The sequence below is a fragment of the Poecilia latipinna genome, unplaced genomic scaffold (genome assembly GCF_001443285.1).
Source record: "Poecilia latipinna isolate Pla-1442-1.1 unplaced genomic scaffold, P_latipinna-1.0 Scaffold1241, whole genome shotgun sequence".
Classification (NCBI taxonomy): domain Eukaryota; kingdom Metazoa; phylum Chordata; class Actinopteri; order Cyprinodontiformes; family Poeciliidae; genus Poecilia; species Poecilia latipinna.
In genome coordinates, this window is record NW_015113857.1 from 119,959 (window position 1) to 137,008 (window position 17,050).

The window sequence follows — 17,050 nt, forward strand, 5'->3', positions numbered from 1 at the left end:
ACATTTGGACATTCTAAATATTTTATTTTCCTTCTTCCAGCTGTGAAGAAATTAACAATAAAACCACAAAACATATCATATTTTCTTTATTAACTCATTTAAACAAATGAATGACCTAAACCTTTAACCTTCTACACAACAAACCCAAAAAATAACCCGGCATTTTGGACCAAGACATGTATAAATGTCACAGTTTCAAATGCTAAATTTTAAATTAGCAACCCAAATAATCAGTTAGCAATCAAAACATTTAGTTAGCAAACTAATTATTCAGCTTGCTAATTAGTGAGCTTAATATTTTAAAGCTAAATATTCAATTAGCAAGCTAAATATTTAGTTGGCACATTAAATACTTAGTTAGCAAGCTAAATATGTAGTTTGCTAATTAAATAATTAGTCAGCTAAATACTTCTCTTACCAAGCTAAATATTCAATTACTAAACGAAATATTTTGATACAACCTAAATATTTTGATAGTTAAATAGTTAGCAAGCTAACTGTAGAACTGAATGCAAATATTTAGTTTACAAAATAAATATTTTAAATGTGGCTTGCTAACTAAATGGTTACCTGGAAGCTAAATATTTTGCTTCCTTATATTTCAACCTCCATTTTATTATTGCTGTTAATTTAAGTTTGCATATGGCACCTGTAGAAAGGAAGTCATTTTTTCAGTTTGCTCTCCATCTGTTTGGATAAATGATTCAGATTACTGTACAGTTACAGTCGCAGAGCTAGGGACGGTTTCTGTGGTGTTTCCTGTAACCGGTGTCGCTGTTCGGTTCTGGATCCACTCCAGGTAGTTGGACACTCGGGTGTAGATGCCGTAGTTGCCTGGTCGGGCGCAGCCCTTCCCCCAGCTGACGATGCCTAGCAGGAAGTGCGTCTTCTTGAACTTCGTCACCAGCGGGCCGCCGCTGTCGCCTTTACACGAGTCCGTCCGACCGTCCAAGTACCCGGCACAGAACATGTTCTTGGTGAGCAGCACGCCGCTCTGCTCTTTGCAGGTCTGCTTCCGGATGCGCGGCACCTTGGTACGCCGGAGGAGGACGGAGGTGGGCCCGTTCTCGCCCTGCCTGCCCCAGCCGCTCACCGTGTGCAGGTCCACCGCCCAGAGGTCCCGTTCAGCCAGCGGCCGAGTCGGCAGGCAGATCGGAACCGCGTACGGCGAGTAAACTATGGGGGACGCTAGGCGTAGGAGGCCGATGTCGTTGTCCACGGTACTGCTCACATAATTCTCATGCATGATGATCTCTACTACTTGGATGACCTGTTCAGTGGACTCGTTGACCAAGATGTCGTGTTCACCTGGAAGACAGAGCAGGAACCAGTTTGAACTGGTCTCTACTGGTTTAAATTGTTTTTTTGCTGTTGAAAGGTTTGATTCATACCTGCAACCACTTTCAGGAACTGCGGGTTGGTGTTCTCCAGGCAGTGAGATGCTGTGAGGATCCATGTCGGTTTATAAATCACTCCTCCGCAGAAACCTTTGCCTTTATATGTCAGCAAAACCTTCAAGGAATGATTAAACACAGATTTCAGTTTTCATTCCATGAAAACATCGGCCTCCTCTTCAGTCTTAGCAGGTTGAACATGTTTGGCTTCAGCTCTCACTGTAACTCTGAAGTCTGTTTGCTGACAGTAAATCAGACTCTTTATCTTCCACCTACCTGCCAGGGGCATTCACCTTTTGGACATTCGCTTCCCCCCACAATCCTCAGCAGATGCATGTCTTTGGTTACCTTCTGTAGGACGGGGACCGTGCCGCATGCTATTGGTGCTGAAACAACCATTTGATTGGACAGTTGATTACCAGGGCTGATATAGGACAAAATAACTCCTCAGCAACTAAATTTAAACGTCTTGAGTGTTGATTTGATAACAAAATTGATGTTTTTAATGTTCTCTCTTAGGCTGATGACAAATTGATCTATTTGGAGGAAGCCAAAATAAGCTTTTTAAATTGTCTGTGAAACCTGAAAAAAACTTTTTCTGGTTTGTAATTGAAAGTTGGTGTAGGTAGCTTACGATCCAGTAGTTTTGTATTTATTGAAATACAAAACTCTTATGTAGATGATTATTGTGTTACTAAAATATTCAGTCAGAATGAAAGTTTGTAAATGACCTAAAGTTGCAGTAAACCTTTAGTGATGCAGCTCCGTCCATCTGCGTCCAGTTCATAACCATCAGCACATGAACATGCTAGCCTTCGTCCAAAAGTGTCTTCATCGCAGAAATGATCACAGCCTCCGTTCTCCAGCAGACAACTGTCAGACTCCGTCTGCTGCTCTGGAGACAGAAATAATAACAGATAGGAACTGAAGTTATTTGAAAAAGACAGGAAATTAAAATACTGGTTGTTAACCCATGATAAAATGTCTTTTCTTGCTCACCGAACTCACAGTTGAGTCCCATGAACTGAGGAAGACATAAGCAGGTGTAGGACTCTTCGTTATTGATGCAGGTCCCTCTGTTCTGACAGGGAGCCGAGGTACATCTGTCAGGGACTGGGGCAGAAACACACCGTTATTATTTAACAGAAATTACAGCCAACATTACAGCTGATAACTGTTGACGGTTATGAACCTATTTTAATCCAACCCCAAGTGTTCAGAAATATTCAGCAGCTTATAAACGGTCAGCAGTTGTCGTAGAAATGTGAAACTTTTCGTAAAACCCTCCAAACATACAGGCAGCTCTAGTGGATGTACTGTTCTCCTCCCTGACTCCGTTACCAGAAGGTCAGATGTTTTACGGTTTATGTTGACAATCATTACTTACTGGAGTACCGTTTCCAGAACTCGTTCTGAAGAAAAGACAAAAACCAACAGGATTTTAGTTTCTTGCTCGATGAGTTAGAATCGTCGACCCTCATAGTGTCTGCGACGTAACGCACCGTCACCTCGTCGTGCTCAAACACCTCTCTGGCCTCCTCAAAGCTACATTTCTCCTCCAAACACTCCCTCTCCAGGTTTCCCATCTTCAGCTCCTCAAACCAGCCGGAGTTGAACCGGCGAGTCCGAATCAGGACGCCGTTGGCCTCATGTCGCTCCAGAAAGACTGTGGAACACAAAGGAGCATAAATCACATGCCTTCACTGGAAAACATCAGTTTACCTGTTGAGGTAGATATAAATCAAGGTGCAGCTGATACGATTTTTACTTTGGAACAAAAACACATCTTGTAATTTCCTCTGTTAGTTTAATTTGGAGAGCTTCATAAGGCTCTACTAGCTGCTGTTGTTTATAGGTAGCAGCCGTTCCTGGAACGTGATGAACTAAACATAACCAGGGGAAACCATGTTGCTGCATTTCAGCGCTGATGTGTAGATAACAGACTCTCTGTAGACTCTCTTTGTTTGCCATACAGTTCCCTGAGTTTGATTACTGGAAATAATCTCGTGATACACTGCATGACACTCCAGCCTCCACCACCGCTGGTCTTAGAAGATGAAGCTTGTCTAATTGTCCTTTGATAAATCTGGTCACTTTATACTGTCTTCTGTTCAGAAACAAGACTTGAGGAGGAAGATTTAAGATCCAAAGGTTCATTGATGCTTCGGTAGCTTGTTTTGCTATTGCTAGGAGACCCAGAAGGTTTCGGTCATTTGCTGAACTGAACCTTTTAAGGGTGTTTGTCACCAGTGGGTTGTTGGGTGAGGCAATCAGAATGTGACACCAGTAGGTGTTAGCTTTGCAGCCGGCTAGCTTGTTGTTAACTCAACACAAACTATTAAGGATTTACCTCAGCTTCAACTCCTTCTGCTAAACCATGAACAACTTACAGGTTCAGTCTGGATCTTCCTCACCTGAAGCCGGCTGGGAGTCCTGGAGGATGAAGACGAAGATGACGAAGACCCTCAGCAACATGGTTGATTTCATCAGAACGTTACCATCGCTCTTCTAAAGGTACAAAGTCTTGAACTCCCCCTCTCACCACTAGCATGTAGTTTGTCACATGGAGATACCCCTGGTGACGAAACACTGGCTGATCAATGCCCTCAGGTTCAGCAACTTCTGCTGACCAAATTCAGAAAATATTTCCTTCTCAAACCTCATCAGGTCCTGATATGAACATCAAAACATTTATGTAATAAGACAGAAAGCTGTGAGAGTGAAATCAAACTGAAACTTTAACCTGCGGGCAGAAGAAACCAAAACACTGAATGAAAAATGGAAATAAGATGCATGAAAGCCATAAAAACACTGTAAGTTACTCTTTCCTCCCCTCAAAACAAATATTTATGTAACAGTCTACCTTTGGTTCGGTTGGACCTGAGGTTCTTAACAGGAGCACTGGAGCTCCCTCTAGTGGTACTAATCATAAACCATCCACAAGTCGAGCAGAGTTGTGAAAAGATTAAATAACAGAAGAAATACTGATTAAAAAACATTAAATATGTGATTCTAACTTTTTTTGAAAACAAAATGTCTCCTTGATTCCTAACAATACCTCACAAATAAATGAGCGGTTTGTTAGCAGGTGGGAAAGTGAAGTAGGAAGGGACGAGCTGCTAATGTTCTGGTAAATCCTTGGGTACAAACTGGTGAAGTGGTAGTTTGGATTAGTCAAAGTCTGACATATAATCTGTTGTAAATGTTACACTAAAGTCAAACTTTAAGATTTTGAGGAAAAAAACTGATCGACAAGAAACCCATTAGCTTAAAGCTAACATCAGTTTTTTCCTGCTAAAGTTTGTCAACAAGCTAACGATGCTAACAGGCTAACGTCCTTCTGTTACAAACGAAGTTTCCAGGACTTGTGGTGGTGGACATCTCCACCCAACAGTTTGCTTAGCCTCTGTCCCACCTGGATGAGAACTCGTTCATTAATGACTGAGGATTAAATGTTGAAATCATGTAGAAAGAAAAACACAGTTTTGCCTGATTATGTATGTTTATTACATATAGATGACAGAATTATGACTCTCTGGAACATTAATACAGATTTCCTTCCCCCTGTCCAGATGTAAACCCACAGAAGTAATTTCAGACATTAAATCTAAACTTTGAGCTTGTCGCTGGGTTAATGTAACTACATTTCTACAGACATTTCTACTTTCCTAGCACAGTTTACTCGGCGCTGCGTTGACCTGCGCCGTTTCAGCCGGTAGCCATCACAGTTTCGATCCACTCCAGGAAGTTGGTGACTTTGGCGTAGACGCCGTACATGTTCTCCTTGGCACAGCCCTTCCCCCAGCTCACCACGCCCGTCAGGAACCACGTCTTCTTGTACTTCACCACCAGCGGTCCGCCGCTGTCGCCTTCGCAGGCGTCCTGCCCGCCCCGTCTGTGCCCCACGCAGAACATGTTCTTGGTGATGTTGAGCTGGGTGTGGAGGCGGCACTCCTGCAGCGGCACCCTGGGCAGCACCAGCCACTGCAGGTAGCGGGCGATGGGGCCGGCCTCCACCAGGCGGCCCCATCCGGACACGGTGGCCTGGCGGACGTTGTACAGCGTCCAGGCGAAGGTGCTGTTCCGAGCCGGCAGGCAGATGGGGATGACGTGGAGGCCCAGCTTCACCGGGCGGTGCAGCTTCAGCAGGGCCAGGTCGCTGTCGGTGGTCAGGGGGTCGTAGTCCGGGTGGATGGTGATGTTCAGCACACGCCGCTGCTGCTGCGTCTTCTCCTCTGTCGCTAGGTCATGTTTGCCTGGCAGCGACCAGCATTCAGGTTAAACATCGTCAGGAGACGCCAGGCTGTGAGTTTGACCTTGAAGAGTGACCTCACCTACGTAGATGTGTAAGATGGCTGAAGGTTTGCTCCAGACGCAGTGCGCTGCGGTGAGAATCCACACGTCTGACAGGATGATGGCGCCGCAGCTGAACCGGTTGTGTTCGTACAGCGCAACCTGGAACAAACGTGAACGACCTTGACCCGACCTCTGAAGACCTGAGTGAAGTTGACCCCCAGGTTTCTACAAATCTAACAAATTGGTGTCAGACGTTTGGGCGGCAAAAACTTTTGTTTGTGCTGCTTTATTTTGAAGATATTAACGATGACCTCAGATGACCTCTGGAAATGTTTTTGCTAAAATCTTTAAAATGACGGCAGCACAAATGTTTTATTTGTTAGATTTGAAGAAAGACCAACTTCACTCAGGTGACCTGAACCCTTTTATGTTTAGGATCTTTATTGACACTCAGATTTCATTTTAAAAACAAAAAAATATTTTTTATTTATTTAGTGAGTCTGAAGCCTCTGTTTGTTTACCGATATACAATTTCATGTAATTTTGATTTATTGTTGAGCAGTGATTTGTTTTAAAAACACCACAAACCATTTTAGTGAATTTTTTATTTAGTGAATTTTGAAATAGTTTTTTTTAAATAAGGAAACAAATCAAAACTTGTTTTATGTTCTGGATATTTAATGATATTCAGACTTTATAAAAAATGTATGTGTCATTGTGCAGGTAATTAAAAAAACAACAAAAACAATTTCTTACATTTTTAATTGATTGAATTTTGACATTGTTTTCTTTAAATAAGGTAAATGTCCAAAGCCTATTTTAGGATCATTAATGATGAACAGATTTCATTAAAATTTGGTTAGTTCTTAATGAAGTTAAACAAAAATTACCTAACAAATGTTTGCCTTTTTTTATTTAATAAATTTACAAATTGTTTTTATTTTAATTAGGCAACAAACCAAAGCTCGTTTATGTTATGAATCTTTAATAATATTCATTAAAATGTTTGTTGTTGAGCAGGTGAAACAAAAAATATCACAAACAAATTTTTTATTTAATAAATTCTAAAATAGTTTTTGTTTAATAAGGCAACAATTTAAAACTTGTTTTATGGTTTGGATCTTTAATTATTTACAGATTTTATTAAAATTTGTTTTTTGTTGAGGAGGTAAAACTGAAAAAATTAGAAATCACAGTAAACTAGTTTTTTAATTTTTAATTTAGTGAATTTTGAAATTAAATGTTTTGGACCAGTCTGGTGTTGGACTCACCTGCCATGGACAGTGACCTTTGGGGCAGGCCTGCCCTCTAACAACCCGGGGGGCAAAATTGACCAGCGGCCTCCCACAGACGACCGGCTCTGCAGCAGAGAGAGGTCAGAGGTCAGTCTTACTTCCTGAGTCTGGAGGCGTTGCGTCTCAGTGTGCGGTTCTGTTGGGAAGCGGACAGAACCCCCAGGAAGAAGACTCTCCGCTCTGACCTTTGGGCAGGCAGGTGCTGTTGTCCTGGTCCAGTCCGTATCCTGGAGCACAGAAGCAGAACCGCGAGCGATCCGGATTCTCTCTGCAGAAATGCTCGCATCCGCCGTTTCTATAGCGACACCTGGTTGAGGTCGATCGGACTGCAAACGGGCAGAAACAGAACATCACCCACATCCTGGACCCGGCCCGTCAGCAGCCAGTTCTCAGCAGGTTCCTACCTTTGTCACATTTGGACCCGTGGAAACCGGGGGCACATTTACAGGCGTAGGAGGCGAGGTGGCGGGTGCAGGTCGCCCCGTTCTTACAGGGAGACGACAGGCAGAGGTTCGGCGCTGGAAACCAAAACACATCCATGAGGCCCGGTTCTCACAGCAGGCGGGAAATGTTCGGGTCAGTACCTGTGTAGGTCCTCCAGAAGTTTTCCTGCACAAGAGAAAACCAGGCAGTGAAACCAGAGATGGATCAGGAACTCGGCTAAAGTTAAGTTAAAGTACTTTGAATATTTTTGAGTTTAGCCAAGAATATTTGTGGAAATTTTCTGCTTGGCCAGATTATAAATCAGGGGGACAAACATTTTACAAATATTTTTATTGTAATTGCACAAACAATTTTATTATTTATTTGTGCTTGCTAAATAAGCAAAGCTGTCAGATTTCTGTAGTTCTTGCAGGTTTGACAAATTATATATATTATATATATAATTATATCCAAATGTTTTATCTTTTTCTGGATTTTTTTGTCAGTAAGAACAGTTTATGTTTCACTCTTCAATGAACGTTTATTACTAATAAATTAAAAGCAAAACCCTGTATTAATACTTTATGTTGCACATTACATTTTACATTATCAGATTTTAACTGTCTGTTTTATTTTGCACAGAACTTTGACCAGTGAAAATTTCACCAACATTAAACGGCCTGAAGCAGCAAATTCGCCTTTTCCTGATCTGGGATCAAGTCAAGGGCCACAAATGGCCCCCGAACCGCACATTGAGCACACCTGATGTAACGAAAGACTTTTGAGAAATGTAGCAGAGTGAAAGTTTTAAGTTTTCCCAAAAAAATGTTACTCGGGTGAAGTAGACATTCTGAAAAACAGTATCTAAGTAAGTTTACTTCTTTACTTTAAATCTCAGACGGAGGTGAGACTCACCAGCTGCTGCGGGTGCGGGATGATCTCTCTGGCCTCCTCGTAGGAACATTTCTCCTCGTAACATTCGCGCTCCATGTTTCCGTTTCTCAGCTCCTCCAGGAAAGTGTTGGCCCTTCGAGTTCGCTGCAGGAAACCAGTGGCTTCATGTCGGGACACAAACATTCGTCCTGCAGGAAAACAACCAAACGGCTGCTGGACTCAAACTGAAACCATATGACGGGCAGTAACTAGTTACATTTACTGAAGTAACTTTTTTGAGAAAATTTACTTTTATTTATATTATTATGAACTGTTTCCACTCTTACTGGGGTAAAATCTTTGGATTTTCTACACACAGATTGAAAAACAAACTAAATTCACCAGAAACAGACCCACACCTGCAGTTTTTGTTAAAGTTTCATAAGTTTTTTTTTTTATTGAAAGAAACAGATCTGGAAACATTTTATTTTGCCTGATTTTGTTATTTTTTGATACTTATATGAATTATTGTCATTTTTGTTCTTAAAATACCAACATTTCCACTTAATTTACATTTTTGTCCATCTGATAATCTATTTTTTTTAAATATGAAATGATTTAAATTTGAGTAGACTTTTACCAAATACTTTTTTACTTTTACTTGAGCTACTCTTACTTGTGTATGTTTTTTGGATACTCAAAATATTTTCCACAAATTTCTTGAAATTTCTGACAGAAAATATTTTCATAACCAGCCATAAATACAAAAACAAGATTCATAAACCACAAGTAGGAAAATTTAAATACTAACAGAAAAAGTAATATTTTCTGTTGCTTAATTGATTTTTATTTAAAATCTAGGGATTTCAATGTACTTAGAGTAAAATAATATTTATTTAAAACTCATTTTTATTGATTTAACTTGTTTGCAGCAGAAAAATCTGACAGGATATTTCATTAGATTATAAATAAAGCTCTTTTGGTCAAAATAGTTAAATTTATGATAAAACTGTGTAGTATTTTCTTCGTTTTGCAGTCTGGAGCAGAACGGAGGTCCAGTTCATCAGAACCGAGCCGTTGGATCCTGACAGACGCTACCAGAGCAACAATAAGATGAAGAGGAAGGAGGAAGAAAGAGCAGGACTGACCTCCTGGGGTCCCGGTGCATGCTGGGAGAGCGGCGGTTATGAGAAGGAAGAAGACGCTCTTCATTTGTCTGCTGATGGACGCCATGCTCGTTTTAAACTGATCAAAGTTCACAGAGAAGCAAACAAAAACCCCGACTGAAAAACACGTCAGATTAAAGCTCAGCCCCTTTCTGCTGTCAGGACAAAATGGCTACAATTTATTTCAAAGCAGATAAACTCAAAGAATGAAATCTACTCTGGTTTATCAGGCTTGAACCATTTAAATAGGCACTAAACTCTAAATATGATGGTTTTAATCAAAGATTCTGACTTTATTTAATGAATAAATCCATCAGGATCATTTCCACGACATGTTTGTTTTTCAGCACACTGAGACAGAAATAATAAATATAACTCATAATTTAATGAAGCTCCCTTTTAAAAGTTAACATGGTGTTTACATAAGCATTCAGATTATTAAATAAAAAACCAGTTAAAAACAAATTTATCGTGACTGTAAACAGAAAACGCTGGAATCAGAAAGCTGCATTGCATTGTGATAACAGTTGTCCTCCTGTCCTCCAGGGGGCGTCACCACGGTTACAGCATCTCCTTCAGGATGTCGGGGAGCAACTCCTGGGCGTCTCTCAGTTCGTCCTTCCACTCCTGGGGGATGGCGGCGCCGCGGTGGGCGGCCCCGGCCCCCAGCAGGGCCCCGAGGGCCGAACCGCGGTTACAGTTTTCACCTGGAGACCAAAACAGGTTAAACACCAGGAGATCCAGTTTGAAGTCTGTTTACTCAAGTTTTGTTTTCTCTCTTTCTTCCCTAATAAGTTTATTTAAAGCAACATACAGGACGGAATTATTAAATTAAAGTTAGTGTTTTACCATTAGCTTCAGCTAAACTTCATGTTGGTGTAGCGCTTTAGTATTAGCCTCTGCTAAATACTATGTTAGTCTAGCATTTCAGCATTAGCCTCTGCTAAATACTGTGTTTCTGTAGCATTTAGCATTAGCTTCCACCAAATACTGCTAAATGGTGGAGGGTTTTAGTGCTAGAGGAGCTAATGGTTATGATTAGCGCATTAGCACATTTAAGCGTTCAGCTAGAGATGCCACCACTTCAGCTTTGTTTCAGCTAACGTCTTGAGGTCTGACCTCCACAGTTGGTGTTGGTCAGGATTCCTCCTTTGGGGTCGTCATGAAACTCGTAGGCCAGGTAGAACAAACTGGACAGAGCCCCTGTGGGTTCAACGGGTCAAAGGTTAGCATGGCTCACATAAGGTAAAGCTAAAGTTGAGCTTGTAGGCTCTGACCTCTGTTGTAGCAGGCCAGACCCAGGTGGCTCACGGCGTTCTGATGGACCTGCAGCCTCTCCTCAGAAGATGGTGGAAACCTGGAACAGTCAAAGTAAATCAGCTGTTTCATGTCTGAAACCTTCAGCAGAGCTGCTGGCCCAGTTCTGACGGACCTGGCGGCCTTGCGGCTGTAGCTCTGGCAGGCGTCCCAGGCCTCCAGCCTCTTCAGGGCGAACTCGGCCTGCTGGCGGACGCTGGCCCCGCCCAGCACGGCGTGGAGCGCCCGGCTGTAGATCGTCACATATTCGGGCACTTTGGGGTGAGGATGGGTGAGCTTCACGAACTCCACCGCTGCTGAAACCTGAGGAGAGACGACAACATGAGACCGGACCTTCAGGGACGGATGAGGACGGACGGGTTGGGTTCGCTCACAGCTTCATCCTCATTGGCCGAAGCAGACAACAGCACAAAGGGAAGGATCATGGGAAGGCAACCGATGGCGTCCAGCTGGCTGTCAGGAAACCGAGAGCTCAGCAGCTGTTTGGATCGTTTCTCTGCAAACTTCAGAACCTGAAGAGAACCAGAGAGTCAGAACCGGTCTGATGACCAGCGGAGCTGGAGGGAAGATCCTGGTTCACCTCACTGGGAGACGTCGGCCTGCCGTCCTGCCAGTCGGCGAAGAACGAGCGGTGGAAGGACTCGGCGTAGGTGTCGGCGTGCGAGCCGGGCGTGGTCAGGAACCGGACGTAGTCGGACAGAACAGCGGCCCGAACCTCCGGCTGGGAGACGTCGGCGAAACGCCCGGAGACGATGGTCCGAGCTGCTCGCAGGGAGCAGAGGATGTTCAGGGTGTTGTCTCCGGCCTGGAGACCTGCAGGACCGGACAGACGATGAAGATCCGACAGAGTCACCGGTTCTGACACAGCTGCGGTTCTGAGCGCCGGTACCTTGGTGGTAATGGACCGAGCCGTTGGAGGACCGCCACAGATCCAGCTTGTTATGGAGGATGACGCTCCCTACGACGTCGGCTCGCTTGGCACCGGTGGACCAGGCGGAGCGACCGCTGCCGGCTGCAACAGGAAGAAGGAAACGTGTCAGAACCGAGTCATCAACGAGGGAGGAGTTCCTCATGGCCGGGTTCTCAGGACTCTGATGTTCTGCAGAAGGAACGTCATTAAAAACGTTCTAACTGACACACCGCATCATCAGTGACACATGGCTGCCATGACACAACCTTTCACGCATTTTGATTGGTTGAAACACGGAACATTAATGTTGCTATCTGGCTGGTTTGGGATCCAGCCCCACAGCATGATGCTGCCACCACCAGGCCATGCTCATTGGGGTTTTCCAACAGTTATACTAATCACTAGCTAGTTCTGGACTGAATGGATAAATACTAATAAATTATATATATAAACGTGCATGTACATTTTAAAATAGTCAAACATTTTAAACCAATAAAATTTATAAAAAAAAGACTGTGATGAATTAAAAATTCATTTAAAAAATAAATAAAATTTCTTTTACTAGATAAAACCAGGTTGACATCAAGGAATGGCTCCAATTTCAACACTGTTTAGATGAATTCATCCATTTTGCTTCAAAGCTGAAACCCGGTCCGGTTCTGGTACCTGTGTTGGACAGGGTCAGGATGCTGGACGGGTGTCTGTCTGCGGGAGCGTTAAACCCGCTGATCCAGCCTCCGAAGTCCCTGCTGATGTCCTGGATGTTGTAATACCAGTGGACCGGCATGGACAGGGAATCTGCGGCACACATGGCCCAGAAGGCCTCGCTCACTGACCGCCTCACTGCAGACATCTCCAGCTTTCAACCTGCAGCAGCAAAAAGTGGGGAAAACTCTTCAGTTCTCCATGATGTTAACTGGAACCGGAACCAGAACAGCCTCCATTAATCCTGATTTAAAACCTCACCTGTCTGATGCTGACACAGCTCTCACCTTTCCTCTCCCGATTATTCTTCCTCCTCATCAGAACTTATATAAGTTCTTATCAAACAGTTACAAAACTCAGCAGGAAGTGACCCGCCTGTAAACATCCGGTCCTCCCAGTAACGACCAACACCTCCTCCAGTCACATACTGGTTTATTTTACATATATAATTGGATTATCAACGAAATGACACATGATCGTTGTCATTTAGTAAACAAAGTAGCAGTACGGGTACCGCGAGGGTCATTACATAAATAATGCCCCGAGTTTTGCCGTGCAGGCACGAACATTTATTTTTATTTTGAAATTGACTGAAATAGTTTCACAAATCACAGACATTTATCAAGTCGATCAATATTTTATATTCGTGGTGGATAGTTTTTAAATTTACTGCAAATTTCGCCAAATGTATTTTAAATATAAAACTATACCTGTCAGACAAAACTAAGGGAATACAACCACTCTTTGTACGGCGGCCCGCTTGAACCAAGAAGCTTCCAGGCATAAACCATTCTGCAGATTGTGTTGGTTTGTCGTTAAATTGGATCTAATCTGGTGTTTAAACCGTTTTTCCGGTAACTGCGGGGCTGATTTCCGGTTAATGCTATGATTTAGGTTTAGCTCTGAATCAGCCGTTAGCGCTCTGAGTCAGAGTGGATCGGTACCAGCACAAACTCGGTCTTTGTGTTCTCAACTGGAGCTAGCTTAGCGCTACTCGCTGTCTGTGGACATGGGGGACGTGTTGGATCCACGGGATGTGGGTAAGACTGTGGAGCCCCCTGAAGCCCCTGAAACTGGGAGATAACTGGTCACACTGGGCAGCTAGATGGTTTAAACTAGACAAAAATTCATTTTTGTCTGTTAGAACTCTGATTTCTAACTACAGATTCCGGTCTGAATGATGCTTATAGCCGCCATATTGGTCAGGGCAAGTCAGCCGCAGTTCTTCAGGGCAATCTGAACCTTATTTTAGAGTTCTATCTATTTCTGTGTCTTATTTATTTAATCAAAAAAAAACCTGAACATTTCATTTCTGAACGTATTCACACCTTCCCACATGCTAGCAGCAGAGGGCGCAGTGTCTGTTCTGCAGCTAACTGCTGGTCTCGGTTCTTCAGAGAGGGCGAAAAGCTTCTGGGCGGAGAAGGACGTGGAGCGGGTCTTCACCGGGGTCTTCCAGTACCTGGACCACTTGAAGCAGGCCCTGCAGAGGAAGACGGCGCTAGATAAAGGTGCTGGTCCGTTCTGGCTGGGGTCCGGACTGTCCTGGGTGGTTCTGGTGTGATGCTGGCTCTGTTTCAGAGTACGTCCAGGCCCAGAGGCTGCTGGAGTGTCTGGACTGCGTTCCTCTCGGGTCTCCTCCGGACCAGGACTCCTCCGTGGTCCAGGTGGTCATTGGTTCAGGTACTTAACTTCTCTATACAAATAAATCTGTTTTGAATATTGTTTAAGTTTTATGATCTTCCTACATAAAGTTTAAAACATTGTTCTCTATCAATTTCAATAAGTTTAACTATAAATTGGGTTTGTGTTATGACTGTAACAGCTCTCTAATATAAAATAAGAATCTAATCTAAATCATAGTAAAATCATTAACTTACATAAAAAAGGTAGATATCCCAGTGTAGATCCCTGTGGTACACCACAATTAATATATATGCAGGATTTTCTTGTTTTCTACTGTTTTTTATTGTTTTATTATTGTTTTGTTTTGTTATTATTATTTGCTACAAACGTCCTTCCTTTGTGGATCATTAAAGTATGATGTGTGTGTCCAGCTGTGTGTTGGTTCTGGTCTGGTTCTGACTGACCGGCTGTGTCTGCAGGAGGGCTGCTGCCGGCTCATTTCAATGGACTGTCGCCCCCTGCAGGCAGAGAGGAGCTGCTGCCTCCGCTGGCACCGGTCCAGTTGCAGTACCATCCTCACCCCTGCTGCAAGGTAAGGAGGAGTAGAACCGGCCCGGTGACGGGATGACCTCTGACCTCTGTGTGTTCCCAGGCCTGCCTGCCCGGGTTACCCAGAACCCCCCAGTCCAGCTCGCTGCTGTACGGCCAGAACCCGCTGAAGGTGCCGCTGCTATGCGGCTTCAAGAGGCTGAGCGCCATGCCGCTGGCGTCCCCGACCGGAACCGGCACAGATGGCCTGGACGCAGCTGTTGCCGGGGGCGACTGGGATGTCATCTACAAGACGCCGTGTGGGCAGAGCCTCAGGAACTTCCAGGACGTCGAGTCCTTCCTGTCGGCGACGGAGAGTTACGACGTCCTGCAGGTGAACCAGAACCGGACCTGAGAGCCCGCTCTGATCTTCTCTGACCCACTCTGACGTGTTCTGACCCTGTCTGACCCGGTCCTGTCCCGGTTCTGTCCCCTCTGCAGGTGGACTTCTTCACCTTCAACCACCTGGTGCAGCTGGACCCGACCCCTCTGCCGGCTCAGCCACGGGCCGACCTGAGCCGGGGGGCGGAGCCTGTTCCCGTGGAGCTGGTGGTGGGGGAGGGCCAGGCCCGACCCGCGGGCTTCCGGTACCGGAAGGACCGCTGGCCGCATGGCTGCTTCCTGAGCCGCGGCGCCGCGCTGTTCAACACCTGCTGCGACTGCAGAGACGGCTGCAGTGACGCACGGCTCTGCGCTTGCGTCACCATGACTACCGGTGGGCGGGGCTACAGCCACCAGCGGCTGCTGGAACCGGTCAAGTCAGGGTAAGAACGGGCCGGACCGCCTCACCCTCTTCTTCCTCACTAACTCTTCCTCATTACTCCTCCTCTTCCTCCAGCCTGTTTGAGTGCGGTCCGTGGTGCGGCTGCGACCGGGCCCGCTGCCAGAACCGCCTGGTCCAGAGAGGTGTCAGAGTTCGCCTCCAGGTCTTTGAGACCGAGGACCGGGGATGGGGGGTCCGTTGCCGTGACGACCTGGACCGAGGCACATTCGTCTGCATCTACGCAGGTCGGCTGGTTCCCAGTATAAATATATAAACGAATGAACTTGTGGTTCTGTTAACAGGTCTGGTTCTGTTAACAGGTCTGGTTCTGCAGCGGGCCCACAGCCCCACAGAGCCGCTGCCTCCCAAGCTGACCCGGGCCGAGCTGCCATCTGATGACGAGGTGGAGGTCGTCACAGAGTGGCTGGCCCCGCCCATCCTGGAGGCGCGCAGCGACCTGCTGGAGGCCCCGCCCCCTCTGCCAGGCTCCGCCCCCTCCACGCAGCACGTCCCGGTGATCCAGAGACCCGGCGAGTCCAGCGGCGCCACTCAGAACCAAGACCAGGTTTGTTCCGTCCAGGATGGTTTTCCTGGTGAGATACTGATGCCGGATGACGTCTTCTGGTTCTGGTTCTGCAGGTCGGAGGCCTGTCTGAGGTGAGGGTTGCCGTGGCAATGGACAGCCAGGATGATGGCAGCCCAACGAGCTTCAAACGAGGACCAGAGAGAGAGGAAGTCTGCTTCATCGACGCCAGTAAGGAGGGAAACGTCGGGCGCTTCATCAATGTGAGTCTGGAGGAATGTTCATGGAAAGTTGAGTGGAAGCAAAAATGAAAGTCAAGCAACCATTGGCTTGCTATTTCACTGATTTGATGGAATATATTCATTCATTTATTTACTGTATGTTAAATTCGGCCCACAGCACAGCTGCCAGCCCAACCTGTTCATCCAGAACGTTTTCACGGACTCCCATGACCCCGCCTTCCCCGTCATTGCCTTCTTCACCAACAGGTGAGGGGGAGGAGTCACTGTAAGCCTCTCCCCTTTTTACCCTCATGTGTGTTTTCATGCGTTTTGTGTCCATCAGGGTGGTGAAAGCCGGCACTGAGCTCACCTGGAACTATTCCTCTGACGCTCACACCTCCAGCTCGGAGCAGGAACAGGAAGTGCCTTGTCTCTGTCGTAGCAACGGTTGCCAGGGATGGCTCCACCTGGAGGAGAAGCTGTGTAACGTCTGTGCAGCTGAAGGTCCAGGCGAGACAGAGGAAAACTGATTTATGCTGCAGTTTTTTTCTGGTTTATATTCTAAATGTGTTAATGTAATAAAATCTTTGGAATTTAAAATCTGTTTGAGCTTATTTGTTATTTATGACGTTGTGTAATTGAAAAAAATGTTTTAATAAAGTACTTTGAAATGTTTGTAGATTTTATTCTTTTGTTGATTTGATTAAAACTTCTCTTATTTTGAAACTGAAAACAAAGGAGCATCATGAAATCGTGACAAGCCACCTTTTTTTGGCCATTTCAACATATTTACCTTCTAACAGTCTGGATGTAATTTTATGGCAGTTTATCAGGGCCATTATGCATGTAAAAAAGGGAGTATATTTCCACCAAGAAAAACCTAAATTTTGGGATTCCTATTTTTTTTCCCTAGAACTTACTTTGGAAATTTGAGTTTCAAGTGGAACATT

The 17,050-nt window shown here is 44.9% G+C and overlaps 4 protein-coding genes across 5 annotated transcripts; 1 reads left to right on the forward strand and 3 right to left on the reverse strand.

Annotated features, from left to right (window-relative positions):
• Positions 1–20: 20 nt before the first annotated feature.
• On the reverse strand, positions 21–3,944 carry LOC106960882 (coagulation factor VII-like). Its single transcript, XM_015054249.1, has 8 exons — positions 3,809–3,944; positions 2,897–3,060; positions 2,782–2,806; positions 2,394–2,507; positions 2,143–2,289; positions 1,671–1,780; positions 1,392–1,512; positions 21–1,308 (listed from the first exon to the last, which is right to left on the reverse strand). The coding sequence occupies exons 1-8, from the start codon at positions 3,879–3,881 to the stop codon at positions 710–712; spliced, it is 1,353 nt and encodes a 450-aa protein (XP_014909735.1). The 5' UTR covers positions 3,882–3,944; the 3' UTR covers positions 21–709.
• Positions 3,945–4,882: 938 nt separating this feature from the next.
• LOC106960884 (coagulation factor VII-like) lies at positions 4,883–9,533 on the reverse strand. The gene is made up of 8 exons (XM_015054252.1): positions 9,430–9,533; positions 8,324–8,490; positions 7,570–7,594; positions 7,390–7,503; positions 7,171–7,311; positions 6,962–7,050; positions 5,729–5,849; positions 4,883–5,650 (listed from the first exon to the last, which is right to left on the reverse strand). The coding sequence occupies exons 1-8, from the start codon at positions 9,512–9,514 to the stop codon at positions 5,103–5,105; spliced, it is 1,290 nt and encodes a 429-aa protein (XP_014909738.1). The 5' UTR covers positions 9,515–9,533; the 3' UTR covers positions 4,883–5,102.
• Positions 9,534–9,813: 280 nt separating this feature from the next.
• On the reverse strand, positions 9,814–12,847 carry LOC106960887 (uncharacterized). 2 transcript variants are annotated; one of them, XM_015054257.1, is made up of 9 exons: positions 12,667–12,847; positions 12,341–12,541; positions 11,654–11,776; positions 11,345–11,577; positions 11,139–11,276; positions 10,880–11,067; positions 10,725–10,804; positions 10,567–10,650; positions 9,814–10,154 (listed from the first exon to the last, which is right to left on the reverse strand). In XM_015054257.1, exons 2-9 carry the CDS (start codon positions 12,525–12,527, stop codon positions 10,009–10,011), a joined length of 1,179 nt encoding a protein of 392 aa, XP_014909743.1. In that variant the 5' UTR covers positions 12,528–12,541; positions 12,667–12,847; the 3' UTR covers positions 9,814–10,008. The 2 variants fall into 2 exon arrangements, with proteins under 2 accessions (XP_014909743.1, XP_014909742.1); XM_015054256.1 differs by having other exon boundaries at positions 12,641–12,847.
• A 222-nt stretch (positions 12,848–13,069) lies between these two features.
• Positions 13,070–16,704, forward strand: setdb2 (SET domain bifurcated histone lysine methyltransferase 2). Its single transcript, XM_015054246.1, has 11 exons — positions 13,070–13,419; positions 13,777–13,890; positions 13,961–14,062; positions 14,485–14,597; positions 14,658–14,927; positions 15,035–15,357; positions 15,432–15,601; positions 15,677–15,921; positions 15,996–16,142; positions 16,279–16,367; positions 16,444–16,704. The coding sequence occupies exons 1-11, from the start codon at positions 13,389–13,391 to the stop codon at positions 16,628–16,630; spliced, it is 1,791 nt and encodes a 596-aa protein (XP_014909732.1). The 5' UTR covers positions 13,070–13,388; the 3' UTR covers positions 16,631–16,704.
• Positions 16,705–17,050: the final 346 nt, after the last annotated feature.

Excerpts from the sequence above, each read along its gene's own strand:
- LOC106960882 (XM_015054249.1), bottom strand. The coding sequence starts at position 3,881 with ATGAAATCAACCATGTTGCTGAGGGTCTTCGTCATCTTCGTCTTCATC. Across the intron at positions 3,061-3,808 it reads GGACTCCCAGCCGGCTTCAG|TCTTTCTGGAGCGACATGAG; the intron begins GTGAGGAAGATC and ends TGTGTTCCACAG. Across the intron at positions 2,807-2,896 it reads TTGAGCACGACGAGGTGACG|AACGAGTTCTGGAAACGGTA; the intron begins GTGCGTTACGTC and ends TCTTTTCTTCAG.
- LOC106960884 (XM_015054252.1), bottom strand. The coding sequence starts at position 9,514 with ATGGCGTCCATCAGCAGACAAATGAAGAGCGTCTTCTTCCTTCTCATA. Across the intron at positions 5,850-6,961 it reads AAGGTCACTGTCCATGGCAG|GTTGCGCTGTACGAACACAA; the intron begins GTGAGTCCAACA and ends CGTTTGTTCCAG. Across the intron at positions 5,651-5,728 it reads CATCTTACACATCTACGTAG|GCAAACATGACCTAGCGACA; the intron begins GTGAGGTCACTC and ends GGTCGCTGCCAG.
- LOC106960887 (XM_015054257.1), bottom strand. The coding sequence starts at position 12,527 with ATGTCTGCAGTGAGGCGGTCAGTGAGCGAGGCCTTCTGGGCCATGTGT. Across the intron at positions 11,578-11,653 it reads CTCGGTCCATTACCACCAAG|GTCTCCAGGCCGGAGACAAC; the intron begins GTACCGGCGCTC and ends CCGGTCCTGCAG. Across the intron at positions 11,277-11,344 it reads GGCCGACGTCTCCCAGTGAG|GTTCTGAAGTTTGCAGAGAA; the intron begins GTGAACCAGGAT and ends GGTTCTCTTCAG.
- setdb2 (XM_015054246.1), top strand. The coding sequence starts at position 13,389 with ATGGGGGACGTGTTGGATCCACGGGATGTGG. Across the intron at positions 13,420-13,776 it reads GTTGGATCCACGGGATGTGG|AGAGGGCGAAAAGCTTCTGG; the intron begins GTAAGACTGTGG and ends TCGGTTCTTCAG. Across the intron at positions 13,891-13,960 it reads GAAGACGGCGCTAGATAAAG|AGTACGTCCAGGCCCAGAGG; the intron begins GTGCTGGTCCGT and ends GCTCTGTTTCAG.